The 27,988-nt window shown below is 43.9% G+C and overlaps 1 protein-coding gene and 1 long non-coding RNA gene across 2 annotated transcripts in view; one reads left to right on the top strand and one right to left on the bottom strand.

The window, feature by feature from the left end:
- Nucleotides 1–4,439: 4,439 nt before the first annotated feature.
- On the top strand, nucleotides 4,440–5,050 carry LOC108642534. Its single transcript, XR_001922651.1, has 3 exons — nucleotides 4,440–4,546; nucleotides 4,677–4,779; nucleotides 4,913–5,050. It is a non-coding gene; the product is annotated as an uncharacterized LOC108642534 (long non-coding RNA).
- Nucleotides 5,051–9,037: 3,987 nt separating this feature from the next.
- Nucleotides 9,038–27,988, bottom strand: part of UNC5C (unc-5 netrin receptor C) — a 176,538-nt gene continuing 157,587 nt past the window's right edge. The window contains exons 13-18 of the mRNA XM_018073520.1: nucleotides 24,098–24,266; nucleotides 21,500–21,733; nucleotides 16,308–16,457; nucleotides 15,910–16,074; nucleotides 12,077–12,255; nucleotides 9,038–11,842 (exon numbers count right to left, since the gene is read on the bottom strand). Of these exons, the coding sequence (XP_017929009.1) occupies nucleotides 11,677–11,842; nucleotides 12,077–12,255; nucleotides 15,910–16,074; nucleotides 16,308–16,457; nucleotides 21,500–21,733; nucleotides 24,098–24,266 (1,063 nt within the window). The 3' untranslated portion in view covers nucleotides 9,038–11,676. The remainder of the gene's footprint in view (nucleotides 11,843–12,076; nucleotides 12,256–15,909; nucleotides 16,075–16,307; nucleotides 16,458–21,499; nucleotides 21,734–24,097; nucleotides 24,267–27,988) is intronic.

The following is a 27,988-nucleotide window of genomic DNA, read 5'->3' as shown; positions in this document are numbered from 1 at the left end:
GGTATATAATTGGGGTTTAGTTTCACAGCTCCCTAAAGGTATTTCTAGCTGGAAAAATTAACATTTTATACTTTCAAGCTAACAGAGAAAATGCGCAGGTTCAAGAAAACCAGCAAGACCTCCATGATTATAGGTGTCAAAAGGCTTAATCAGAGGATTTTTGTTAATTAGAGCGCTTCTTCTGCAGTGCAGTTTCCCTGCGTAAAACTGCCAAGCAATGCAATACAAAAAGAAAATCTCTGAGAGTTAAATAGTACACCAAATCCTGACCCCAAGAGAGGTGATGATGGTTTTCCTGTCCTTAAAAAATAGCATGCTTCTGAAGCTGAGAGTAGAGTTTGCTCCACTCCTTGGCTGCCTTGGCTTCGAGATTTGTGGTCCAAAATGAGGACAGCCCAGCCTCTCTTCACCTTTTTTTGTCTTAGCAAATGGAGCCATGGGGTTTCTAGTTTCACTCCTTTTCATAAACGCCAGCACAGCTCTGTATAACCAAGGTTTCTCAGCTCGGAAGAAGCGGATGGGACTGCTGACTTTGGCAGCAGCTGGGACTAGGCTCAGTCGATCGCTGAGCCTGGTCCCTGCAGGTCCCAGGTAAGCAGTCACACAGCAGGGATGCCTATTACCTCCTGTGTTTAGGTGTGTTTCACCTCTACCTTCCTGAAACAGATTTTTTTTTTTTTTATAATTATCATGGCTCTCCTGAGAAATGTTTCGGAGGGTGCTTTGCCCGCTGGCAGACATGAGGCATGCCCATGCCCCGGCACCTGCCCTCAGTGTGTTGCAAGAGAAAGGGCCAGTCGCTGGTTTTCTGAGCAATTTTTGCTTTTTTTTTTTGGTCCAAGAGAAAAGGATCTAAGATACTGGTTGATAGGTTACATAAAGTGTGTATGTTAAATGTTCCAAGTTTATGTGTTTTATATATATATATATATGTAAAAATATATATATATATTCAGTTGCAAGTCTGGAATAGCTCCAGTATTGTGGATTAAGAGTAAACTATTATGGATCATAAAGCACTAAATAAAGCATAATATTTATTTATGAAAATGCATAAATGACAAATCACTACAACAGTGCTATATAGGAAAATAAATATATATATATATATATATATATATGAGGAGACACACACTGAGAAAGCAAACAGTCTGCAGTTGTATAACTAGTGCCTGCCTATTTTCTATCAAGACTCAAAAGGCCAGATTTTGCCCTCAAATCTCCTACCCACTGTAATAGATGGTATTGTAAAGGGCTATTTCTAAGGCCAGGAAACAGCCTAAGGCAAGTGTGGAGGTTGTTTGTTCTAGCACTGTGACATTCGAGTTACGGCCTGCATGGCTGACTTTCTGTAACACTCAATGTGTCATTATTATGCTTTCAGCATGTACAGAGACTACAGGTTATATGTTTATTTTGCCAGGTGTGGCCTTTTAATGTCAATTCCAGATTTGGGTGGTTTCACAGTGCGCATTGGTGAGGGCTTGGAAGTCAGTGGTGAAGATAATTGTGACTTCAGTGCCCACAGGTCTAGAAATCCACTTTTCAAATGTAAATCACTGAAGGAAGTTTAGTTTAGTTTCTGACTGGCATAGGTAAGATGGCATAGGTAAGTGGGAGAAGAAATTAAAAAAAGGAAGAGAGATGCCATCTAGCAACTGCTATCCTTTCTCTAGCACAAAGTTATTTCTATTAAAGAAAAGGTTGACAATGTAAAGACTAAGAAACTAATATGTGTTCTTTTTTGAGAACCAGTGCCTTATTAAACCTGTAAATACTGTAATTAGAAAACTTGGGGAACAAACTGTGTTACGTTGTATTTGTTCAAATTGTATATGGTTGTTTTAACATTCCCCCCAAATAAAATTGTTTCCATCTCCCCATGACAGAGATTGCTTTTACTTCTATTTCCTTTTCATGTGCTTGAAAAGCACTATCTTTGGGTTTCATATCCCTGGCTAAATTATTTTGACTGTGCTTCATTTTATTTATTTTATTTTTATAAGATTTTTCCTCTGAGCAAACAAGTAAACAGCAATAAGTTGCATATGTTTCCACTGGCATAAAAAAGCATCACTCCTTTCACAACTCACTGAAGAGAAAAATAGTAATTAAAATAGTGTTATCACTAATAGAGCAGTCACTCGCATTTTGAGGCTGATTATGTAAATCTATAGAAATTTGGCATTTGCATAATATTTTATTGAGATCCCCCTTCATTCTGCCACATATTTATGAATTTTGACTACTATTTTTAATAGCACAAGCACAGGAGGTCATTTGTGCACAGGCTGAAGATAGAATTCTCAGCTCCATGCTTCAGGTGAGAAAGTTCCAACCTACATACACAGCATCAGCCGAAACATGGCATTGCTTAATACTGAGAGACATTGGATCATGTATACCACTACATGTAGGGAGATATTTGTATGTAGTCGTACTTACAGCTGGAGCATCTTCTCATTCTGCGGTGCTGTGTTGCAGATTCAGCTCAGTGTTTCTTAGTTTAATTGCCTTGCTGGTTATTTTCAGAGAAGTATGTAAACAGCAATTGGCCCTTAGTTGCCACCTTCATGCAGCCCCTGCAGCCCTCCTGCTTTGCCCCACACCATCTGTGATCAGTGGCAGAGCATTGCAATTATTCTTCAGCAACATTTCTGCATTCCCTTGACCTGGCCAAATCCAGGTGGGGAAAGCCCTGTGCTTGCTGCAGTTGTCCCTGGCATGTTACTGTATCCCATATTTTGAGGTCTGTTTCTGCTTGCTTTGGCTGCATGGTGCTGAAGGCGATGTGTTGCTCCAGCACAGCCTGTTTGGGCTGCCCCTTCTCCAACATGCTGCTGAGATCAGTGTTTCTGCAGCTGCTTTCTTCCTCCCATCCTGCTTGCTTTGTCCTGGCCTAACTTTCTAAGTATGGCTTTTTGGGGCAGTCTTAGGCTCTGTTGTCATTTTCTTTCTTCTCCACCTTGCTAGGTGCTATTTAGCCTTGGACTTAGGTAGCTACTAGTGTATCGTCTGCAACTGCAAGCAATGTTGGGACTATTTCCCTTCCATTCAAGGTTGGCAGTCATGCTACTGTCCCCTGCCAAAATTGGAGCTCTGCTTCCTTGTCAAACACACTGAACCGTGCCTCTCCTGGGAAGGAGAGTTGCAGTCCCACCTTCAAAGGTAGCAACACCAGAGCAGACTCTTCCAGGAGTCTCAAGAAGAACAGCTACTTGTCAGGTACCTGAAGGATAAGTCCCTGAAAATGAGGAGGGAACTGCTGGGGCAATGCAAAGACTGCACGCTATGGGAGACACCAATCCTTAGGGGTGTCAGAAACCAAAGGAAATTCGGCAGTACACATGGACAGGGTGGGAATGGTGGGATGGACAAAGAAGAACTTGTCTCCTGTGAAGGCTGAGTATGTAAAGGGAAAGACAGACAGACACCAAGAAATCTAAAAGCAGCAACTGTCCAACATGGGCACAGTTTTGCAGAAACCAGCCCTGTCTGCAGCTCAGCTCTCTTTAGCTGCTGGACCACGTTGTAGCCAAAGTTGTGTCTTTTGTCCCTTGGGATACAGATCCTCCCCTCACATCATAGCTTCAAGCTTCATATATAATCTAACTATTCCTACAACAGAGAAAATAATCATAAAATAATAATAAAAAACCAAATCATTTTCCCTCCATGTTCCCAAAGGCCTGGTGGCTTTTGGATGGAGTAAACCTGTCACTGGTGCTTGGTCACAGCTCTGTGCCATGCTCGATGTACAATGAGCAATGTGCAGTATTTCATATGGTGTCAGGTCTTGGCTCGGTGACCTGCCAGTCCCCAGCTCTGTCCCCAGTAGCTGCAAGGGACAACTGCATGAGCTGGTACCGTGAGGCTGCATGTCGTCCTGTGAAGAATTGCTGCCTGTTGAGAGCCAATAAGTTACAGGAGCCAGGAGGCAGAGATTGCATGGGAGATGGAGGAGCCTTGTGTTAGTGATACACTTTGTTAAGAAGCATTAGCTGTCCTGTGCTCAGGGAGAACAGCCTGAGCAGTTGTCTTCTGCCTGCCACATAGCTCACGTTAAACATTGCAACAGGAGGAATACAGAATAAAACTACCTTACACCTCGGGAATAGCTTGCTGTAATCCAGGCATGCCAGGGATGGGTTTTTAAAGGTCTGCGCTTTTCCAGCTGGGCTGCAGGGTCTCACAAACCTGGCAAATGCATTTGTCTGCAAGTTCTTGGCTTTTGGGCTGCGTGCTGTTTGGCTTCATATGCTATTGGAGTGCTTCAGCTTGGACTTAACCTTGGCTTGCTGCTTGCAGGGAGAGCTACCGAGTGAGCACATTTCTCTGGCGCACTGTGAGGCTGGCGTGTGAGGGGACAAGGGCTGAGTGTTGCTCAGCATGGCAACACTCCGAGGGTCAGCAGGCAACCCTGCACCCCCAGGGGATGGGGTGGGACAAGATGGGATGGGATAATGCTGCCTCTGGCAGTGCCCAGGCTCCTGTATCACCTCCATAATGGGCAGGGTGGGCTCCTCAGCCTGGGGCTGACCTGCAGGTAAGGGACTGGTGGTAAGAGATGCCCGTTTCCCCACTGTCACCCCACACCCTAGCTGAGAGAAGCAGCATGCAGCTGTGCTGGGGAATTGCCTCTTGCACTCCCAGAAATTTTATACTGACCCCAATAGGTCTAACAAGGCCAGGGAGAAACAACTACCATCTCTGACAATGGGGAGCGGGTGCAAGAAGAGTGAACATCGCTGTTTGGGCATTGTATCCACCTGGCTCAAGGTAAATGACATAAGCAGGTATTGCTGGACAAAATAACCTTGTCCAAGTGGCATTTATTTTACTTCTTAGGCAAAGGATGCGTTTTCTTACCTGTTGCTTTTCTCCACCTTTGGCCACGAAATGCAAACCCCAGGAAAACTGTCCAGGATGAGCTCCCCTCTAGCAGCTGAGGTAAAACAGCATGAGGAAGCATGAGGATTTATGAAGTGCAGTGAAACAGCCTGCACAGGCATGTGGATTTCATGAAGGATATCTTCTGAAGGAGAGTGCATCAGAAGGAGTTCTTATGTGCAGTAACATTTCTTTTGAGGAGATTTTTTTTTTTTTAAAGAAACTAAATAAAAGACTCCACTTTCCATCCAAGCTTCCAGGAACTAAACAATTGAACACAAGGTAGTGGTGCATTTTTTTTCCAGTTGCTTATAAATATAATTTATTACCTGTTTAAAAATTCTTTCTTACACTTTGTACATGTCAGGCTGACAGAATAAATGCAGGCATTTACAAACAGAGGGAAGGAGAAAAAGGGAGGGGGGTAAGAGGCACACTCAGAACTAGTAAACCACACCTCCACTGTACAGCAATACAAATAATGCAATGGCTAGCACTTCTCCTGTAGTAAGTCAGTCTTTAGAAAAGGAATTGCATAGAAGATACAGCAATAGGGAAATCAAAACCAAAATAGTTCTCCAGATCTGAATAGCAAAGAAAACAAATCCCATGAACCCTGGTAGAGCTGTGACATGGGAAGAGGAGGGAGAAATGTGATACACCTGGGTTGCACAGGTGTTTCATTTCCTATGGGCCCTCCTTCTTTGCTTTGGAAAGGTACTGAAGATACCATCTTAACTTTTTTTTTTTCACTCTTCAACAATAACAAACAGAATATGTTTTAGCAAATAAAGTCTACCATGCAGATATGTGAAAAGAGTAATGCCGGCTAATACCACAACTTCTGTCTCAGCTGTGTTACACACCCTACTTCAAAGTAGGTTATTGGCTCTCAGCTCAGGTGTTTTTGCAAGGTACCTTGGAAGGTCTATGGGAGAAGAGTGTTTTGCCTCTCCTCCTTAATTTTGTTTACTTTCCAGGTTGATTTTGCTTTTTATTTGTATTGTGCAAGCTCCCAAATTTACTGGCAAGTGGTAGCAAGAGCCAGCTGGCAGCAGCCAAAGAAGCTCTGAGGGCTGTGCAAGCTTTTCTCATCTAGGGGCTATTGTCCCATCAGCTGCAAGCTGGCAGCTGGAGACCAGAGTGCCAGTGCTCGAAGAGCTACCTCGTAGCTGTGGGAGGGCCCTGCCTGATTACATCCTGCTTCCTCACAGGCATCCAGAAGGTACTCACATGCCATGACATGGGATGCTTTCAGAGAAGAAAGCAGGCTTTGTAAGCAGTTGAGGAGACCAAACTAGTACTAAATACATTTAACTAGCACCACAGAAAAAGTGAAATACCTATTTAGGATAGAGGTTTGTGGGAGCACTGGATTATCACTGCTTTTTTGTACAGGGAGAGTTTATCAAAGGACTTTCAGATAAAGGGATTTTCAGATTTCAGGGAGCAGTGTCAAGCTTAAAGGACAAGTAAGTAAATAAACTAAATGCTCCTATTCAAGCAAGGAGCTTGACCTACCAAACTTGAGGGCTCATTTCCGTGGCTTTGGTTCAAGTCCAATTCCAGTTACTTGCCAGTTTTTACTGTGTTGGCTTTTGATATACTGCCTATTTGACCTTGCAGTGATGATACAGCACTGAATTTTAACCTTCCCCTTCCCAAGCAAAAATTGGTAATAAGAGGATGCCCATAACTAACATCAGAGCTAAAAGCCTCCAGCAGTAGTCCTTTGTTTTCTCCCCTTTGTCTGTATGTGTATATACACACACACACACACACACTCTTCACATTTCTGTTAAATTCCCACTTCAGAGGATGTCTGAGATACATGCTCCAGCATTTAAAAATCTGTAGTGCAGCTCATTTTCTGAACTCAAGGTTTCACATGCAAGCTAGGAATGGATTGCGGTGGTTACCCCAAAGCCAGTAACTCATTGGAGTCCCTGTGGGAGAAGGGCTGAAGGTTTGGTTTCCATTCACAAACCACTCACATCTTTGTACTGCCTGGTATTAAGCAAGCCAGCCTGCAAACATTAAGTTACTTCATGGCCAGATGAGGCCAGAGTAATACCTGAAAAGACTTCTGAACACTTAGTAAGATAGTTTACAGTAAAGTGTCATAGACATGAGATTAAAGAAACCAAACAAACACAAAATCAAGCAAACCTCAACAGTATCATTGTGTATAAAAATAACCTCAGAGCTGTGGTAACTACTTGGCTAGAGCATACAATGGTCTAAGGGCCCTCCCACCCCTCCCTTTCCCATACCCCCATCCCCAGAAGAAGAAAAGGAGAACAAAAAAGAAACTATTGTAGGTAGCAATACAAGACATTAGGACACTGTCCACAATGACGGGCTTACAGCATGTAAATACATTTATTCTATATGTAAGCAACAGAAATAGGAAGAAACCCAAGGAAAAGACATGTTTTGCTCTGTGGGTATTGCAGACTCCAACATGTCTCTCATGAGTGTCTGCATTTCTGCCAGCGAGATGGAAAAAAGTCTCGGTCTCCCATGGAAGCAAATATTGGGAGACCCTCACTGCTGCAAAATTTTCAAGATTCAGTAAAACAGCATTTAGGTCTTACACTGTTTAGCGAGATACAGCGGATCCAAATGCCATCAGAAATTTTGGAAAAAAAACCAACCGAACCCCAAAGTTACCCTATACACTGACAGTCACCTTTACAAGAACACAACACAAGAAGAACTGAAGAAAAAAATCAGATGAAAAGGACTGCCTCCGATAAATGGTTCTTACTCGGAAATTAAAGGTTTTCCTCGAAGTCAGTAGATATTTTATATATATTTATATAATATATATACTATTTATAGCGCTAGCAATCAACATGTAATGAAGAGATGGCGTGGAGAGCAGCAAGACTGCTCGGGTACAGAGCCAAGGGTGAACAACTAAAACAATAAGCATTTTAAAAAATAGCAATAACTGGAGGATAAGAAGCCTGCAGCCTTTTTTTTTTTTTTCTTCTTTTAAAGCAGATGTGCTTACCTGACATAAAATGTTACAACAACTTTTAAGAGTCTGTTCTGTCTGCCAAACGTCTTTGTCAGAGCCACCCCACAGGAAAGCCTTTTCCCACGCGAAGTTGCTCGCCGTGGTGGCAGCAGCACACTGGAGCCACTGCTCAGCCCCACAAGATGGCACTGTGTCCATGCAATCCAAGTCGAGGGACTGCTGCTGGTTTTTCTCCCACGAAAAATAATACCCTGAGCGGATCTGGCTGCTCTTGCTTCCCACCCTCCCTCCTTGGGGCAGCAGAATTGGAATGCTAACTGGTGAATACCACTAGCCTCTGCCAGAGCCCTCTCCCACAATGCACACCTGGCCACTGCTGTACCCCCAGAAAAAAAGAAAAAGCTGGGCAAAATTAATGCAGGGAAGTGTGAGGTGAAGTGGGAGCTGCTTTGGCAGCAGTGGCAAAGAATGAGTGTAGAGCTGCTGGGATGAGCTGTGACTCTATGGAGGAACCTTCTCCCTGCCCTGTCAGGGCCGGGGCAGCTGACACAGTGCCACACTGGGATCCTGCAAAGGCTTATGGAGCAGGTGCTGAAGAAACCATCCAGCTCATGATTGCAGCAGGTGACAGAAGGTTTCTGAGCAGCCAGGGCGGAAGAAGAGCAGCTCCACCACCCAGTGATGGTGATGCTCCTGCCCTAGTCATGTTCAGTGATGAACGGTTATGTTCCTGACCACCTCTGTGGATGCTCCTCTTAATCAGTGTGTATTTTTCCTCACAATAAATCCTCTTTACTGTGATGCTGGGAAAGGAAAATGCCCCAGAATACTTTAAGAAAGTTGTTCATCTGTTCTTCTTGCAGAAGGTGTGAGAATGTAGGTCAGAGAGCTGGTAAAAGGAGCATCCACTCATAGCAATACAGATAACTATGAGACACTTTCTGGGTGTCACCGGTATGACCCCAGTGAGAAGGGTGCACACGCTGCCCACCTGGCAAAAGCTGAGAGCTGGGGAGTACCAGTGAGCCTGGGGATCAGCCAACACAGACTGAGCTGAAGATGGGAAAGGGTCAAAGGACAGTTCAACTCATGCACCCACCTTGGATGCAGAGTCATGAAGGAAGGACACATGGGAAAGATGAAGAAGCACAAACTAAGAAAAAAAAGCTGAGACCTATTTTAGTGCTCCAAGGTGAGTAAAAAGTGTGGAGAAAGGGCAGAGCTGAAAGCCCCAGTACAAGCCTCTTGAAGTTGAAAGTAAAATTTACATTAGCATTGCAATGGGCTGCATCAGATGCCCAAGGTGAAAAAGAAGATGGTTGGCTGTTGAAAGGATGTCCATATCATCTCCACATTAAGAGAAGGTGGGGTTTACACAGGCTAAACACACACAGATGTTGAAAGTTACAATGTATATCCTCTGGTCTCCAGTTTTCACTGAAATGCTGGTTGGAAAACTGCCAAGTTACCTCTTACAAGGAAGGGAACTTTTTGTGCTTGCTGCCCAGCGGTCAATCAAAACCCCACTGGTTTTGATTGACCTTATTTACTGGTCAGGGAGCTGAGAAACAAAAGGTGCCAAGCCTACGGAAATGTCAAATGGAAAAAAAGGTCAGATTAAATTTTCTTTTCATTTTGACCAATGACATTTTCAAAGTTACCTTCAAAAGCGCAATATGGAAAGCCTTGGGGAAAACAAAACCAAGACCACAAAAGAGAACAAGCCAACTCCAGTCACGGGAAGCATACGGAGTGGGAATACGTATGTGGACGGGGCATGTATGTGTGCACAAAAGCAATAACCAGGGCCTGGCTGGAAACCTGGAGCGGGTGGGCTGCGGAAGAAAGGCTTTTTGTGCGAGAAGTAGAGGACAGACAAGTCTGGCAGTAAAACTACAGCAATCCTATTCACTGTCATGTATCAAAGAGTCAGTCTTTTCACTGAGCAGAACACAAAATACGTTTGCAGTGACGACCATTTTTGGTTTGCTCCTTCTGCAGAATTCGAACTTTACCTGTTTGTGGTGGCCTAGAGGGACAAACATCTCCTGGTCAGCCAGTGAGAACCTGCAGCTCCCTGACTAGGCAGCGGTGGTGGCAGGAGCACAGTGAAGGCAGCAAACTGCAGCCCACGGGATTTCAACTTCACTGCTCCATTGCCCTACACAGACCCACATGACACAGGCTGCAGCAAAGCCTGGGAGTATCCGTGGAGATCACCAAGTGCATCTCACACACAGATGGCCTAGCAGAGGGTTGGACTGTCAGTAACCCCAACCATGGCAAACATTACTGAAGGTGGTGGGTTTCAGTAAAAGTGAGTACCTGCAGCTCTGTGGGGAAGAAACAGGAGTTGCTGGCTCTTAGACCGCTACACAACAAAGCAAACAATATGAAGACCCACCTTGGATGCGCAAATCAGGTGGCCAACGTCAGTGCCTCCACATGCTTGCACCTGTGGTCTTGAACCAGTGGTCCATGTGTATTTGGACTGGGAGGCTGCCTCTGGTTCATAGCCACCTTGGGACAAGACTGCTTCTTGGAGCAACCTAAAAGCACCAGGGTGGTGTAAAACATCCCAGGGAGGGGTGTTGGGTCAGATACTTGGTGAGTGCAGATCAGTGACTTCAGCAGAGTGTCACCAGTTTATACTGCCTTTGCGTCTAGCATGATGCACAGCAATGCTAACACAAGGTGAGCAACCTGTGTGGGCTGGCAGAGGACTTTGGAGGAGGAGTATGATAGCTGACAAAGGGAAGGGCAGATGGCATATAGAAGGACATGTCTTAGAAGACCTTCAGGAAAGGGACAACAGGTTCCATAAAATCAGAAATTATTCATTCTGTTGCTGACAAAATTAGAAATAAAGTAATAATGGTAATAATAATAGTAATTATAATCCTTGCACTAGATACTAATCAGTAAAAAAATTATCATAGTAACTTTTCTCTTTTATTTTTTTCTGCGTTTCTATCCCCCTCCCTCCCAACCACTCTGAATTGCATATCTGGCCCCCTCATATAGCAAAGGGGTGGAAAGGGTGTGAATTGAAAACTAACTCAGATCCTGCATTCCCCACCATCTTATAGCTGTTCTCCACACAGGCTCAGTGGGGCTGCCTCGGGAAAGGAAGGGAACATTACCTGTGTTCCTGCTTATCAGCCAGAGTACCTGCTTTCCAGATGCACACCTCTCAAACCCTGATTTTCTTTTTCTTTTTTTTTTTCTTACAAGTAGGTCTAGGAAACAGAACGATGACAGGAGGATCATTGCAAGACAACCAATGTGCAGAATTGTAGCCAAAATCTGAATTCACCAGAAACCAATAATAGCCACAACCACCTGTCCATAGCCTTGTCTAGAATGGCTTTAAACAAAAAATATAAAGAGCCATGGACAGTCTCCTTACCCCTGTCCAGAATTTGATGTAAACAACATCCATAGAAAGTGGGATTGTTAAGAAAGTTTATCCATATATCTGGATAGCAATAAAAAGCGTTTCCTAGGAAACTGTAAAATCCTGTACCAAGCAGCGTACAGCCAAGCCGAGAGGAACATTATGTTGATTTATATTTTCAAGGTACAACTTTGCATGATTTCTTTTTGATCCTGTGATAATGTACAAGGAGAACATGTGTGAAGGTCAGGGCTGGTTTTTTTGTTTATTTGCTTCCTTGCTTTCTTCTCTGAAATGTCTCTTGTGTAACTCATTGGTCTGGGTTTTCATTTCAATTCTCGTTTGCAATAACAGGGCATTACTGCTCTCTGCGTCTGTCCTTCCTGTTCACGCCAAGGCTGCATTAGTAATTTCCTTCTGCTGCCAAAGAAACAACTGTTTCATGTCTTCCCATTTCTTCAAGAACTGCTGCCAGCATGCTCAGGTTGCCATCAGGGAAATTCTGGGCTTCCCAGAGATCCAGGATCACCCCAGTGGGACTTGATTTCGTAGCAAAATAATTTAAGTACCTGCAATGAGCCAAAAGGAAACTCATTTCTTTGAGCTGCATGAAAACTACCTGAATTCATATGATTTCAACCCATCCCCACTTCTGGTGCTACCTAAGTGTCAATCCCCCGTGCAGTCAGTCTGATCAGCCTGTACACCTGCTCTCACTCACCTAGAGGGACATCCAAGACCCTTCTGCACATACCTCCCTGGGCACTTCACTGTCCAACCACACATAAGCAGCCCCTGCTCACCTGTCCAGTTTCAGCTTGTGGGCCAGCATCCTCCAGTCGTGGCCTCTGGTCTGAGGTGCATCCAGGCTGCTGCACAGCTTTTGCCTTATCGGGAGGGGGATGCTGAAAGCACTGGGCCCTACTATGGTGGTGATGGTGCCTGCTGAGTCCATGAGAGGATAATCGATGCCAGTAGGTTCCTGAGATTGGAAAGACAGGGAAAAAGCTCAAACAACCCATCAGTTTTGTTACTGAGTGCAGAGACAATTGTAGAACTGTATCCTCTGAGATGCAGTGCTTTTTACTTGTAGCCCTCTGCCAATCAAGTGTTTAGGTTAGTCAGCTGGAAAAGAGAAATATTTACAATCAACTTTGGGTAGACAAAAGATTTTTTTTTCTCCTTTTTGTTTTTGTGGGTGAAGATCACTATGGCTGGACAAAATTGAGACCAGCTTAATTAACCGCTTACTAGGAATAATGAAAGATCATTATTTCAACACATTTCAGAGCAAATTGCTATTACTAGAACAGAATTGGGCTGACAAAAACCGCCTTCCCAGCATCTCTCCAAGCCCCCCATGCCCCACCAAGCCAGCACCAGGCTCACACGCTGACATCCTCCTGGCAGACCCATGCTTCTCTGAAGCCTCTGATGCTGTGCAGACCACAGACAGACAGACAGTTAATATCGCCCCAGGCACCAGCTGATCCCTCATTTTTATGCAGCTTCAACTCTGTGCTGGAAATAGATGGAGCTGGAAGAGATGTGCTCAGGAGGGGGCAGTCATTGTCCCCCCTCCCCAAGGCCAGCGCTGTGCTCAAAGGCAGTATGGCAGCAAGTGTTTCAAAGGAAAAGTCACCTCCAAAGCCAGCTTGTCCCCTGCAGGTATGGTGTTGGTTCTCTCTGATGTGATCCTCCCAGCTGGGAGGCTCCCCATGACACCACTGTTAACATGGCTCTGCTGGGAATAACAGCAGGTGGCTCTCCTGGGCAAGGATTTTGTCTTTTCCTTGGCCTGGAAGGATTTAGCATCCACAGGCTTGGTAGTTGATAGGACAATGGTAGCTGGCCAATTTAGATGGTTGGTGTCCTCCAGGGTGGCTGAAAGCCCCACCAGACCTCATTGATGCTGACTGGCTGCCCAGCTGTGCAGTGGGAATGCTGCTCACATGTGCAGCACTTCCCACCTCCAGTGGAAAAATCAGCAAGCATGGCTGGTTCTGCCTTCACGCTTCTTAATCTATTTCTCAATTTGGTCTCCTTTTCTGGCAGAAATGAGGGAGATCCAGATCACAGCCCCAGGCAGCCAGAAACAGTTCTGCTAAAGACTTGTCATTAAATGTCAATTTGTTTTCACCTCTGTGAGCTGTCTTGTTGCTTGGTGTCAAACTGGCTGTTGAGAACGCCCTGTAATATCTAAAACTGTCTTAAAACCAGGTAACTCCTGATTTAAGCTGCCATTGCAAACTCCCCAAGGAGTTTGTTGGAGATGCTCACAGTCATGTGCAGTCCTCAATTTCCCAACTCCAAATGTATTCAAAGATGGAAAGTGGAGAGCCAGTATCCATGAGCAATGAACAAAATTAAATCTTTTGCCTCCATTCTTTTATCTACACCAATTAATTATCTTAACTCTATAAATATGATATTTTTTTCCTTTTTTTTTTAATAGAAAAGGCATTTTAGGCAGTGAAATTTCTAACCAAGGAATTAACTGTAATGTCCTCAGTTAACATTGCAAATGTGACATTGTGACATCTGTACTTGGGTTTCAAGGCCCTGCACCACAGACTGTCTGCCTCAACCCCAATGCTTCAAGCAATGAGTTATTGCCCAACTGTCTGGCAGCAGGAGCTGTCCAGGAGCAGGCAAAATTATGACACTGCTGCTGCCTGCAGGCTCACCTGCACTGGGAGGTAGGAAGCAGCAGTAGGGTGCTGATTGGGGCATTGCAGAGAGATAACCTTTTCTTTATATTCTGGGCCAAAGGACACAAGCGCTGCTCTGGCTCCAAAGCTGGCCTGCAGCCTCAGGTGTTTCAGGATTGCTACAGAAGGAACCCAGGTATCCATGGCATTGCGCCGTGGCACTTTTGTGTGATTATCAACACCAGGAGATAAAAAGAGGGCTTCAGAAACAAATGGTGGGGGACCTTTATTGCAGTCTTCCTCCTGCTTTTCAAATGTGCATGTTTTGGCACTTCAAAAATACATTACATTTGTATTTTTGAAGTCCCAGGGGCAGACGCTGTAAAAGCCAGTATAAAATGGTTTAATCTGGAGAAGTCTTACATCCTTTACAGGGGACTAAAAAGAAAGCCCATAAAGGGAGGATGCAGGAAACTGTGTTACTATATTTTTACTGCAGGGTGACAGAGGCAGAAAGGCAGATCCAGCAATAAAGAAAGATGCCAGCACACTCCTGCAATCCTTAACCACTAGCTGGATACCACTAGCCTAACCTCAGAAGAAAATGTGAGGTGCCACAGCTAAGGTTTCCTGAAGCCTGGTCTGATGTCTTTACCACACTTCTAGAGACATAATCATCCGTTTCCAAGTTCCAGGTGACTTCTCATCAAATCTCTGAGATTTTGGATTTTTTCCTATTTGACCCTCTATGCCAGCTCTTGGCAGCCCAAGGTCCTCCTGCCCCGTGCTTGGGCTTGGGAACATCACAAGGTGTAAACAACAAGGAGCAATTTTGCAGGAGGCAGCCTTGAAAGCAGTGGTATTATTCACTCCCTCTATTCATCCTTGATGGATAGGATCACAGCACAAGACAAGAATATTACCCTGTTCCCTCTGAATCTATTACCAGGCTATATTACACACAACCAGCTGAAGATGATTATAGTGTATACTTGCATTTCATTAAAGTTACTTTCAGTTCTTTCTCTTCTCTGTGAGGTTAAATTAGTGATTACCTCAATGCAGCACTTATTACAATAATTGTTTAAGATGCTTGTTTTACCATCTGTCCTTAATGCTGTGTAGTCCCCAGATGAATCTGTAACTGTACACCCACTAACCAAGCAGATGTTATGGGTAATAGCACACAACATTAGGGCCCTATAGCACAAGTAACTTTTGTCTCTGGTCTCACAGCCCTTCCAGAAGTCAGCCAGCAGTAATTGCTGCCTGAGAGTCTGCTCCTCGTAGCTGCCAAGGGTACCAGGAATAAAACCCACCAGCATATTCACTGAAGTCAATGCCACTTCACATTTGAATGTGTTACTTGGTCTCTGTCCCAAACTTGACTGCCCCAAGGAGCAAAAGTTCTCCAGGTTCTATATAGCACTGGCAAAGATGTTGCCAAATTTATGATAAAATTTCTACTGGAAAATATCAGCCATCAAAAGAAAACTTGCCTAAAAATAATAGTCAGGATCTGTAGCACTAGAAAAATACGAGGAGAGAAGTTTACTGCAACTAGACCATTTGATATTCCCTATTGCACTGCAGCTATTATGTGGGATCAGAGGGGAGTAGCTCATGAAACGTGTGGCACTGAAATTTTCCTATTCTCTTTTCTCCTTCTCCAGGAACATCAGGCATGATGGGTCTCATGGACTGATAGGAAACAGGACCAAGCAGTGCTTCATGAGATGCATTAGGAAGTGGTACGAAAAGAGCTCCTCCACATAGACATAGAAAGGTAGCACTAGCAGGGAGACCAAGGCTGCTCTCCTCACTCCCTTGAAGGAGCGATTCTTCCTTCCAGAAGAGAGAAACTAAGGGAAAACGCAAGAGGAGATACAAAGCAATGATTTAATCCATTCTTTATGTCTATCTCAGCAGTCAGGAGGAAAATGGGAATCACTAAACAGGTAGCAATGGGAGGAAAGGTCATTTACCTCTGAAACAGAGCAGTTGAGCTGGAAGATCTGTCCTTCGCCTTCAACCTGCCGCACACAGAGTTTGCACACCAGCTCCAGGGTATTCAGACTGAACCTTTCCAGTGTGAAGGTGCAGTGCAGGTTTCTCTGACATCCACTCCAGATGTGGTAAAAGGGTATCTCCTGCAGGAGGAAAGCAAAAAAGTATAGGCAGAGAGGGATTTGAGACCAAGGCATGGATACTATGTGACCAGAGACTGTGGGCTCCATGCTACTGTGAATGCAAATGGTCCAGGGGAAGAACTGTCCATGGGAATATAGCCTGGCACCTGGTGTTTTTCAAACACACCTGTGCATGACAGTATTTCTGTAATCCTCACTGCTAGGATCCAATGTGAACGTTTTGTGTTGCTCACCTGGTATTTAGCCAGCAGTTTGCTCTTCCAGAGAGAGTGGGCAATATCATGAATGGACAGACGGAGATTGTGAGTGCTTCCCTTAAAATGCAAAGCTTTGGGCTCCTCCAAAAGCTGCCCACCCATCTGCCGCTCAAGCTGCAGGACCTCCTGCAGTATTGGGATAAAAAGAAAAGAGTGGTCAGGTTTCATCAAGACAGAACAATGGTCTTCTGAGTCCTCAAGACTGTCTGTTGTAGATGCTGTAACTTGTGTAATATAGATAAAAAAATACACAGGCATTGTGTTTCCCTGCGAACTGGAACTGCACCAGTGGATCTGAGTATAAGCCACTCACCCTCTTCATACAGCAGCAGCCCAGCAGAGATGCAGGCACCTCTCCTTTGGGAGGTGCAGTGTTATTTTGCATGTCCTTAATCAGAAGCTTAATTGCGTGCTATTATATGGAATGCAAAGACTTTGCACACAGTCACTGTTTGAGTACAGAAATAGATCAGTCTTCTCCATTGCTCATCAAACTGGACATCTAATGGTAGCTTTGCTATTTTGTTTTTGGAAACTCTTATTGGTGTAGGTCCTGCTGATATGGGACCTGTGCATACCACTGGTCTTTCACCTTGTGGCCTCCTGATGAAATGCTCTATGACAGAGTGGTACAGGAGATAACAGATGCCTGTGCTGAGACTATCAAAGGGGGTGGTATGAAAACAATGCAAGACACTGTGATCGAGCATTTTGTACATATGAATATGAATGTGTTGGTTCAGGGTTACTGCAATATTGATCACGTAATTAAAAGCTAGTGAGCCAAGAGTCTGGTCATTTTCTGAAGCTAAAAATAAATATAAGCCTTTAATTAATAAAACCACAGTGGAATATTGCCTACAAACAGCCTAATTGTAGACCACATGGGAGAAGCAAGTACAAAGGCACCTACATGGGCCCTGTTAGAAACCAACACAGCCCATCTTGGTCATATTTAATTAAAAGAGCCATCCAACCAACAAGTCTCATGTGGCCAAAGACAATCACACACAGAGTGAGAATGCTCAAGGAATACGTGGGCACACAAAACAAGGATACTACCCCAGGACGAATAAAAGAGTGTCCATTTTAGCTAAGCTACTCCTGACCACATTCAGGGAGCTAGTTAGCATATAAGAAAAGCCCCCATCCCAGCATATGGCAGACACCGAAGCTAAAACAATGTCCTTTTATTGGCCGTTAGAGGAAAAGAAACAAAATCAGGATACCTTTGAGATTACGGTTATGCCAATGAATCAGTTCCAGCTTTTTTCCAGTGCCACCTAATTACTTCGTCAAGATGTCTAAAGAGCAATCGATAGCAATTATCTGATTACTATAGATCTTCATTATGTCCAAATTACCTCCCTGGAAGGGCCAGAAGATGACTTGTGAGCTAATTGCAGATGCCACTTCTCAGGCATGTGGGGTATAGGTATTGAGAAACTGCTCCTGCCCATGCTGCAGCAGCTCTGGGAGCTGCACTACTGTGGGGAAAAACACTGCAGTGTGATGCTGCACCATCCACTCACCAGATCTGGGTGTCTAGTTTCAATATCCCACTTTTGCTGGGACCCTTTTGATGACCCTTGGTCACTGCAGACCTTCTACATGCTTTTACTGGAGGATGCTGAGCAGCCTGTGCTTCTCCCATGCCCCTTAGCTAGTTAATTCAGAATTTATATGGCTGGTTCCTGCCATACGGCATTTTATTTAGAGCAATGCTTATCCTGCTGGCTGACACCTCTATGTTCTCCTGAGCTAAAACCTGAGCTGCATGTTCCTTGCCCCATGCTGAGGTGGTTGCAGCCACTCTGCCCCTTGCCTCACACCACCGCTGTGAGGCAGGACTTATGCCCTTACACCCTTCATAGGAGAGGGTGCTGTGTAAGGCATTGTTCCATCATCTGTGTAACCAGAACAGCCACAACCTGGGCCTACTCATTAATGGGGCACAGGCAAGCAGTGGTGTTCAGTCTAAGCTGCTGCCTTCCTTCAATAAGAGGAAATGTGCATGAAATAACTGAGAGAAGATCACAAGCCTGTTGTGCCCCTTTTTGTGTGGTTTTTTTGAAGACAGTTACTGTGCAGCATGAGGCAGGTTGGGGGATTCCACTCTGCTACTGCCTGAAGTCATTTGTTTGCCCTTAGTGTGGGAGGCATCTGTTTTCATGTGCCTGTAAGGCTCAGTCCCTGCCACACTGCCACACACAGGTCACATACCCCAATCTCAGAGCCACACATGAATAAACAGAATAAAGTAGCTGGATTTCTTTATAGTTATGAAATTATTACCTTTTTTTTCATTTATTTGTTTTAGCAGATTAGCTTGGGCACCTCCCTCAAAGTGCAAAAATAAGCCTTAAAAAACAGAGGCCAGTGTTCGAGGTCACAGCTCCCCTTACCCTTGCCCAAAAAGCATTTTTGTGAGCATCTCATCTGGGTGGCTTGGGACCTGAGGGGCAGAGGGTGCTGCATGTGTGATCAGCGCTGAGCCCACACTGCTTTGCAGCCCCCAGGAACCTCACTAAGTTGCTCCCACAATAACTGAGTCCTTATTGATGAGAAGTCATTACACTTTCCTACTGTACTGCAGATGCTGGCAGTTCAGCAGCAAGTGCTTACTCTGCATGATGAGAGGGAAACTTCTGCTGGATAAACACTGCACTGTGTTTTATACTGCAAATACTTGTCTTCCTTTGGTGGCTGTTAAGACACATTCAGCATATGGCACACTCATTCCTAGTTGTAAATAATAACAGAATGCATTTGGTTGTCTATTAAAATACACATAATTCCCTACAAAGGCCCTTCCAAACCTCAGACATTTCAGTGTGGGAACATCTCACACTGCTCTTCCCCCCCTGCCATGCTTTGCCCAGAGCAGCCAGCCTCGAGACACCGAGATGCTGTAGCTGGTGCCTTGCCTGCTGTCTGCAACTTTTCCTCCCTCTCCAAAATACTTGTAACTTCAGGATCTGCTGGCCCAGCCCTGTCTGCATGCCATGTCCCACACTCCCAGTGGTGATTGCCCAGTGAGTGCCTTCCCTTTGGCAATATAGCAGTGCTAAGGATATCTCCCCTGCACTGCCAGGGCTGCTGTGGTACCAGCTGCTGTGAAAGCACGTGGCAAACACCCCAACCTTTTGTTTTCTTTCTCAGTAGTCATAGTTTGAGTCTGTATCACAGGGATAGTTAGTACAAAGTGGTTTGTATGCACTGGTTCATACGTACCAGTTTATACACGAGTTCATAGTCAACCCTTTCATCTACATCTATTTTACTCATCTACAGTTAGTTTACTAGGCTCCTTTTTTTTTTAAACCTTCACCTTCCCTAGACCTTTCATTTCCAAAGAATGGCAACTGATACTTTTGTAAGTGTCTGTGGTCAGCAAGTATGTGTGCTTGTCCTCCTACAAACCACCAGACAGCTGCATCTTGAACTCCATGGGTAGCCTTCCAGTCTTAGGGTAGATATGCCAAAAAAAAAAGAAAACTAAAATGCATGAACTCGCTGTAAAAAAAGTAGCAGGTATGAGTGGGATGGTGGTTTCTTGACTTTGCTCACCTTTCCTCACAAAATTACAAATGATTTCACTTTGGGGTCTACCTGCAGCAGAAGCCCAAGGATTGACTTGCTGCCCTCCCAAATGTTGGCTGCAGCTTCTCAGATGAAGGATGTCCCTCTGTGTGGGTCTGTGCCTCTCCTGATCCCTTCTACTGTCGTACCGAATTGGATTAACTTTACCTTACAACTCTCCCTTACAGTCTATTAGAAACAGACCAACAGCTCTTGAGTAACACCTAATTAGATTCCTCAGCTCTGACTGCATTAGCTGGCTGTCCAAGGGCTCTCCGACTCACTTATTATTACCTCAGGCCTTGTAGAACCCGTGGAAAATTGTATTATACAGCACAGACATAAAACTGTCAGGGCTTTTGAAGCTTGATTGCTATGAAACATCCTTTTCACTTTTTTTATGGAGGAAAAACAAAAGGGAAATCAGACCAGGGAAAATAATTGTTTCTAAAAGGTTGACAACACCACTGCAGCGAAAGAGGCCAAACTCCCAGGCCCTGTACAGACAAAACCATGCTTAAGTCACGATGTGCCTGCTTCAACCCTTATACTTGGCTGCCTTTCTTACATATAGTGAAAGAGTATCCTCCCAGCAAAGCCTAGGCAGGCAAAACTTGATATCAGATAGTATCGGGGTGGAAAACTAAGCGTGCTACTCGCGGTCATGGAAGTCACTGCTCTGAGAAACACAAACATCTCCCAGTCAGTGTATGTGGGTTTAAACCCTCATAATTCCCATGCAGAGCTGAGGGGGAAAAAAGCATATACAGCACCAGGATGACTCTGCTTAGTCAGGCTTTGAACTCATTTTGCTGCAAAGAGGCATTTGTGAAATTGTATTGGTTACAGCAAAAAAATCCAAAACATCTTTTAATAAACTCCCTTCTTGCATGTGCAGTTGGAGCTAAGTATTTCATGAGTCTATCTATTATACATACCATTGGTATAAATACAGGTATTTATAAAGAGAAACAGCAATTATGGTTATCTATATGCTCATCTGTATGTAGTGAGCATGTGTTTGTGTGCATGCCAGAATTATGCAGGAAGAGTAAGGTTATATATTTAGGGATAGCAACAGCTTTGGTTTATTTCAGTTGTGAATTCCCAACACAAAAAACTGCACGCGAAGAGGTGTAATAAAGCAGTACGAAAGCAGGCAGTGATTAACGGGCCAGAAGCTTCTTTTATCATTATCATCTATTTACAAAGAAGCATTTATATGTTTCTCCATCTCTGGGGAGCTGGCACTTAGCATTAAAAATACATGAATAACGAATGAAGCCCTGTGTACCTTATGGCCTTTTAATAATGCAAAAACCTTAGGATTCAGGATATGATACAGGTAAACAAAGGAAAAAAGACTGGTGGGCAGAAAACAGCATGAGATCCCTATGCAAAGGACAATTTATAGCATGTGGAGGTTAAACTGTAAAACAGCAGCTTGCTGCCAAGCTCTTCTTCTAATCAGAAAAATAATCCAGGGAGCATGAATATATGGAGCAGAGGATCTAATCACCACTATCACTGCAGTCTTCATACATCTGGAGAGAGACAGGGAAAGCAAGCAAGAGATCAACAATCACCTTAAGGGCATCCTGTGTGTCATCAAGGCAGTAGACCCGGATGCTGTACTCCAGTGAAGAGCAGGACAGTGGTCCAAAGATGGCCAGTTTGAGACGTTTGGCTGCTGCTTTGGTGATTGATTGTCCCACCAAGGCATACGTGCTGAGGGTTTCTGTCAGGATATGGCAGGCCTCTGGGTCCAGCTGGATATAGCATGGAGTGGTGAAATTTTCCTCCCCAACCACCACCACATCCTAAGGGAGAAAGAGGCCAAATTAGTGCATGTGATCCCTCACAGCTTGCTCTCCTTTGAGGCAGCAATGCCCCTTTCAAGCCTGGATGATGCAAAAAGTCCTTGCTGTTTGCACTTTAGATTAATCAAGAACAAAATTCCTGCTTCCAGCTTTTCTCCTGTGTAGGCACAGAGAGGACATGATTTCTCTGGGGTGCCAGTGGCGATGTTGGTGGTAGAAAATTCCTCCTGCCCTCCCTCCCTTAAGACTTGGAACTCCTTTCTTTGGGCCCCAGATCTGCTTTTAAAGCCCTGGGCAGAGTCAGGCAAATAATGAAAATATCACCAAGACTTCATTGAAAAATATATTGCAGAACTAATAATTTAGTGACCATGATTTAACACTAGTAGTCTCAGGCGTGTTGAATAAATAACTGCTCTTTACTTCCTAAGCATGACAATAAGAAGTTATAAAAACTCAAGGAAGGGAAGTAACCCCTACAATGGCCAAATGCCACATCTACATGAAATATCACCTGCTGCTTCTCCAGAATAATCCTCCGTGACGAGACTGCAGGGTGAAGAAAAAAAAATACATACAGCCTGAATGCCTGACCTCCCCACCCTGGGCGTGCAGGAAAACATCTCCCCTGCTAATTTCTCCATTCAACCCTGCATGCAATATCCTGCACGCAAGACAAGGTGCTTTGAATGGCTTTGAGAGAGTGCAGAAGCAAAACAGCAGCAGCAGATGACGGCTGCCTCTAGCAAAGCCACCACGTGCTACATGATACTCAGCACAACTTGCCCACTTCATCCCTGCTACCTGCAGGTCTGCAGCACAATGTACACACCTGGCAGTACGTACACTCAACTGATATTTGGCACTAACCTTGGGCACCCTAGTCTCAGGGAAGGCAAATCTGACATGTTTGCAGGGGTGGCACAATCTTTTTGGAGGGCAAGGTGCTACTGCTGACTGCACCTCCCCATGGCCATGCCAGCTCCTGGCTCTGGCAGGAGGTGCTGGTCTCGAGTGTTGCAGGGGTTGTGCATGAATGTGTGTATGTGTGTGTGTTTGTGCTTGTGTCTATGTGTGAGGCTCAGCTTCGAGGAGCTGCTCTAGAATTGAGAGAAGAAGGTGGCTGTGTGATGGCCAGGGCCCCTGTGGATGCTGCGGAGGCTGCACTAGTGCCAGTGTGTGCGTGGCTGGCAGAGCAACCTCTGTCAAGGGCAGGAGAAGGATGGGGGAGAAAATGAAGGAATGCCAGTAACACACAGGCATAAATAAGGAACATATGTGCAGTGCCAAGAGTCAGGCTGGTGGGGTGCGGATTAGTTGGCGAGATAGACCTGGTTTTGCTTCATGCTCCCTCCCAGCATGAGGAAAACCCAGTGCCACAGGCAGGGGGACACACACAACAGGCTTTTGAAGGCAATGTTAGACATGGCACTTTTGCTGTTGTCAGCTCAACTGCCTTCAGAAGCCACCCTGACCTTATTAAACCTACTGGTAGGAGAAAGGGCCCTTGCCAAACTAATTATGAGACCAAACTGGTGGCAGCAGGTACCTAGGAGCACAGGGCTGGAGAGGAGGGCTCTGTCAGGATGGCCCAGACTTGCTGAAAGCATCACTTTATGCTCCAGTTACAGCGGGAAGATCCTTGTGCCACACTGCCCTGGGACATTCTCCAGCTACACTGCTGGCAAAGAACCACATCAGGCTCCCACCAAGCCTGCACTACCCAACAATGCTTGCTCTGCTCCCCTGACTTTTCAAGGTCCAGAATTCAATACTGGCTGCATGAACTGAATCAAATGATCTCCACCAACATCTTAGGAGGGAAAAAGGAAAGAAAGATAAGGCCTATACATTTTATTTAGCTGGATGATGTCTTGGTGCTGAAGGAGATAATTTGTAGCCTTATTTTCCCTTTCTTGAAAACAGACAAAAAACCAGGAGAGTGAAAACTATTCTGTAAAAATCCATTCTTATTTCTAGAGTCAAGACAGAAATTGTTTCCAGACAGAAATTGTTTCCAGGCACTGCTTTTTATCTTATGTATTTCTTCTGACCCCATGACTTTGGCGCAATATCCTGCCACAATCAGTAGCTTAAGTGCCAAAATCTGGTGATGAAGGCTATTTCATGGAAAATACCTAGAACTAGGAAGTGTCAAACTGCCTCAAGATAGCATCTCTGTGTGGGCACTGGGCAGCTTAGATACTTAGTGCTGAAGGGCACTCCTGCCTGCCTGCCTGTAACAGCCCAGTATCTCACATGGAAAACCCAAAATACAGGCATCTAGGTTCAGAAAGGGAAGTGAAAGACTAGCAGAGAGCCCTTCATTCAGTCAGCACACAGGCTGGAGCTCCAGAACCTCACCTCCCACGGCCCCTGGGCAGCCTGGTGCTTCAGCTGGATCTGCCAGTCCTCTGTGTTTGGTTCTGCGCAGTGGTGCATGGTTAAAATGACGGGCCGGGTTAGCAGGGCTCCTGGTGGGCCACAGCTCACCACTGGTGTCAGCAGGGTTTGACTGTCTTCTACAGGTGGCCTGATGAGGAGACAGAAAGATGGATACATTAAGTGAGTTGAAAAAGACAAAAAGGTTCATTCAGGTACGTAAAAATAAAAAATCCTTCTCTTAAAATAAAAAGATCGTGCAGGCAAAACAGGAGGTTTTAGTTTTCCTTTATTTTTTCAAATCCAAATTTCTTTTCAATTTTTTTTTGCCAAATATCACTCATTGGTCAAAATGCAGGCTTAGGTGTCAGCAGATTATAGATCACATTTGCTGATCTTGAAGGATCCTTGCAGATGGTATGCAGAAGCTTCATTTCACCCACTGCCAAAATGTGGTCACTGCTGCATTTGGTAGTTGTTCAGCAACACACAAAAATGAACAGTGGCTCTTGTAAGCACTACATGTGAGGACTATTTAGTGTCAGGACAGAGAAAAATGAAGAACAGAGGAAGACAATGAACTAATAAGCCTGTCTGAAACCTCTTAAGTGGAGATGTGCAGTTTGAGTTCTGAGTTATCACCAAACTCACTGATGCTCCATTTTACTTAAAAGGCATTCGAATCTACTAGAATGGCTATTGCAAATATGCCTGCAGGGAGCAGGCATCACTGGCAGTGATGGAGAAAGGATGAAGGGATGGTAAGGGATAGTGCAAAGGGCAAAACACACTCTCAAAGCCCAGATCAGTTAAAAACACAGTTATTATCCAGTGTGCTTGCTGCCAGTCACTAGGAATGGGTGTTATGGAAAATCATGTTAATATTGAGGATACACAGTGTACACTGTAGTTTTTAAACGATAGTGTGCATGTGTGTGCACACATGTGTGCATGTGCAAACCATCCCAGACCAGCTGCTGAGGAGCGCAAAACAAGAGGAAGCACGAGTGACTTTAACTATCCTGACATCTGGTGTATGACAAATACAGCTGAATGTGCCTCATCAACTGCCTCCCTAAATAATAGAGGACAAGTTCATGATCCAGAAAACAGCAAGTGAGAGATTAAAAGCATTCAATGTGATCTGCGCTTAAACTCCAGATCTGCCCACGGGACCTCACATCCTCTGCTCCAGCAAAGGGTTCAATCCCTTGCTGCATTTACAAATGAGAATATATTTGTATTGCTCTTAGGGAAACTTGTGGAGAAAACATCACTGTTTATTTCTGCAAGTCTCTGTCTTTACCAAATGAAAGACCAAAAAATGTAGCTGTAAACTTAGATAATGTTTTCAAAGAAGCCAATTTAGGACAGAAGTTATTTTGATATCCAATTTATTGTACCTATTCTGGCTATTGCAAATCTATGTTCACAGGCATAATCTAATTTTGTCCTCCTTACTTCTCCCTGCCTATTCCATTAATCTCACATAAAATGAAAGACAAACTTTCGCGAAATCCTTTTTCAAAATGGGGTGAAGGCACTTTTGAAAACTGTCCCTTGTTGCTACAGATGTTGTGGGAAGTTTTTATGACATTTGAGAAAAAAACAAAAGGTCTGGCATTGAAAAATTTAAATGTATGCAAATCAGTAAATCCAGATGATATGCATCTGTGGAAATTAACTGATGAGTTTACTAAATGACTGAACAATTGTTTCTGAAAATCCATGGACTGGAAACAAACAGCTGTGATATAGATGCCTTTCTAAAAAGATGTAAAGTATAACAATCTGGACAGCTATCATGTATTACACCAGCAATTTTAGCCTAACAAACAGTACACAAAACAAATGAAACACTAGCAGATAGTCTATCTCCTCTTGCATACCACAGGGAATCTCTGGATTCAGATTAAGAAGATGAGGTATCACTCTCTTGCGAGACCAGACTGAATAAATCACGGAACAGTTTTTTACTACCATATTCGTTTTTTTCCAACTCATTTACTTTGCTATTTTTTTTTCATAAGAAGTAACAAGAAGCCTAAAAAACACAGTGTGGTGGTGGTTTTTAATGGTCATTGACCTTGGGCATTAGTGGACATTTGAACATTCTCCTACAGTCTAATTCAAGACATTTCAAAGAAACCATAGAGTCTTATGAGAAAGATCTCTCAAAATTACAATATTTGTCTGGAAAGCTACAGATATGACCAGCTATAGACTTAATCATCTGGTTAACCTAACTTCATCTAAAAGTACTGACCCAAGTAAAAGGAAGGAAAAAAAATACAAGTTATCATATTTTTCTGGACTGAATTACAAACCCAGCAGTTAAAAAGAATATAGGAGTGAATATATCATGATTGCCATAAAAAAAAAAATACAGTGCCTTTTAGGTGAAAAATGAGTAAAAATCAACAAGCACTGATGCATGTGGTTCAAAAAACCCAGAAGGTCATTAAAAAATAATATAGTACTGATAAATCAGACAGTCTAAAATTGTCTCCAAGTAAAGTTAAGCTCAGTCACTGCTCCATGGCAAAATTTTGTTAACTGTCAAATTTTAGGACTCCAATGAAGAGCATGATTCTATGCTGCGACATTTTATATCCGATTATGAAAAGCATAAAAAAATCATACACAACACCAAGTTGGAATGTGCTGCATATTGAGCAACTGAGATGGGAGGTGTATACAAGACTACGAAGGACATGTGAAAAATACCAAGGCCTAATATTTTTTACCCAAGTTGTTAAACAGTATCTTTGTCACCAGACTTATGAGATTTACTGGATGAGGTAGGTATGGTTGTGACCCGGCTATTTATGACACAGGACAGTCTGATTAGTGAAGAGCAGAAAAACAGGCCAGTTGTGGGGGTGCCTGACTTTAAGACCCAAATTCCCGACCAGATACACATCAGACCAGTATAACAAAATTACTGAACACCTGCCAGTCCTAATGACTCTCCACCATCCACCTCATACAGATAAACCTTTAAAAATTGAGATGTAATGAGTTGCAGAGAAGTTCTCGAGTGTTGTGAAATGGGTCAGTGACACTGTTTAGATGAAATCCCAGCTCTATTCAAGTCCGTGCTTAAACCTCTCTCTGACTACTGTGAGGCCAGGATTTCTACTCACAATGTGGAAAACAATGCAAATAGCAACACAATCATTACATTTACAGGTAACAATTAATAAGGAATCATTGCAAGTAACAGTGGGAGCCAGAAAATAATGCAAAAGTTCCAGAGAGGGTAAAAATATGAGAAGGAAATAAAATCCTATTAATTGTACAGCAGCTCACGCTAGAGCAAAACAAATTCCAAAGAGTTATTTGGTAGCAAAGAAAGAAATAAAACTGAACAAGATTTCAGGTGATCTTGCTGCAACGCAGCAGGCATCAACTTGTAATATGATACAGTGGTAAAAAGCAAATCTGATTTCTGGTGCTGTATGGGACAATGCATGTCAGAGCATACCACAGTGATACCCCTTTCCTATCCAGCTCTAACATGACTGCAGGTAGCAGGGTGTTTAGAGATTGCAACAGGATCTCAGAAATAAACACCTGAAATTCAGGGGAATGAGGCTAAACAACCCAATGGCACCCACAGAGCAGAGAGATGCTCTGTGACAACTGACAGGACAAATAAACGAAAATCTCTTGATAGATTTTTTTCTCACTTCTCACTGTTTTCAATTTCCATTTTAAAACAAAAGGATTATGCCTTACTATAGCTAATGAGAACAGAAACAGATGCAGTAGACAAGATATATTATACAAGAGATATTAATCTTTCTGCTTCAAAGCATGAACCCAACACTAATTGATGGAATTAGTAAACAACAAATTCCCCTGAAGACA

Source organism: Manacus vitellinus, unplaced genomic scaffold, assembly GCF_001715985.3.
Source record: "Manacus vitellinus isolate BGI_N305 unplaced genomic scaffold, ASM171598v3 scaffold_0_pilon, whole genome shotgun sequence".
Taxonomy (NCBI): Eukaryota; Metazoa; Chordata; class Aves; order Passeriformes; family Pipridae; genus Manacus; species Manacus vitellinus.
This window is presented reverse-complemented; position numbering and strand designations above follow the sequence as displayed.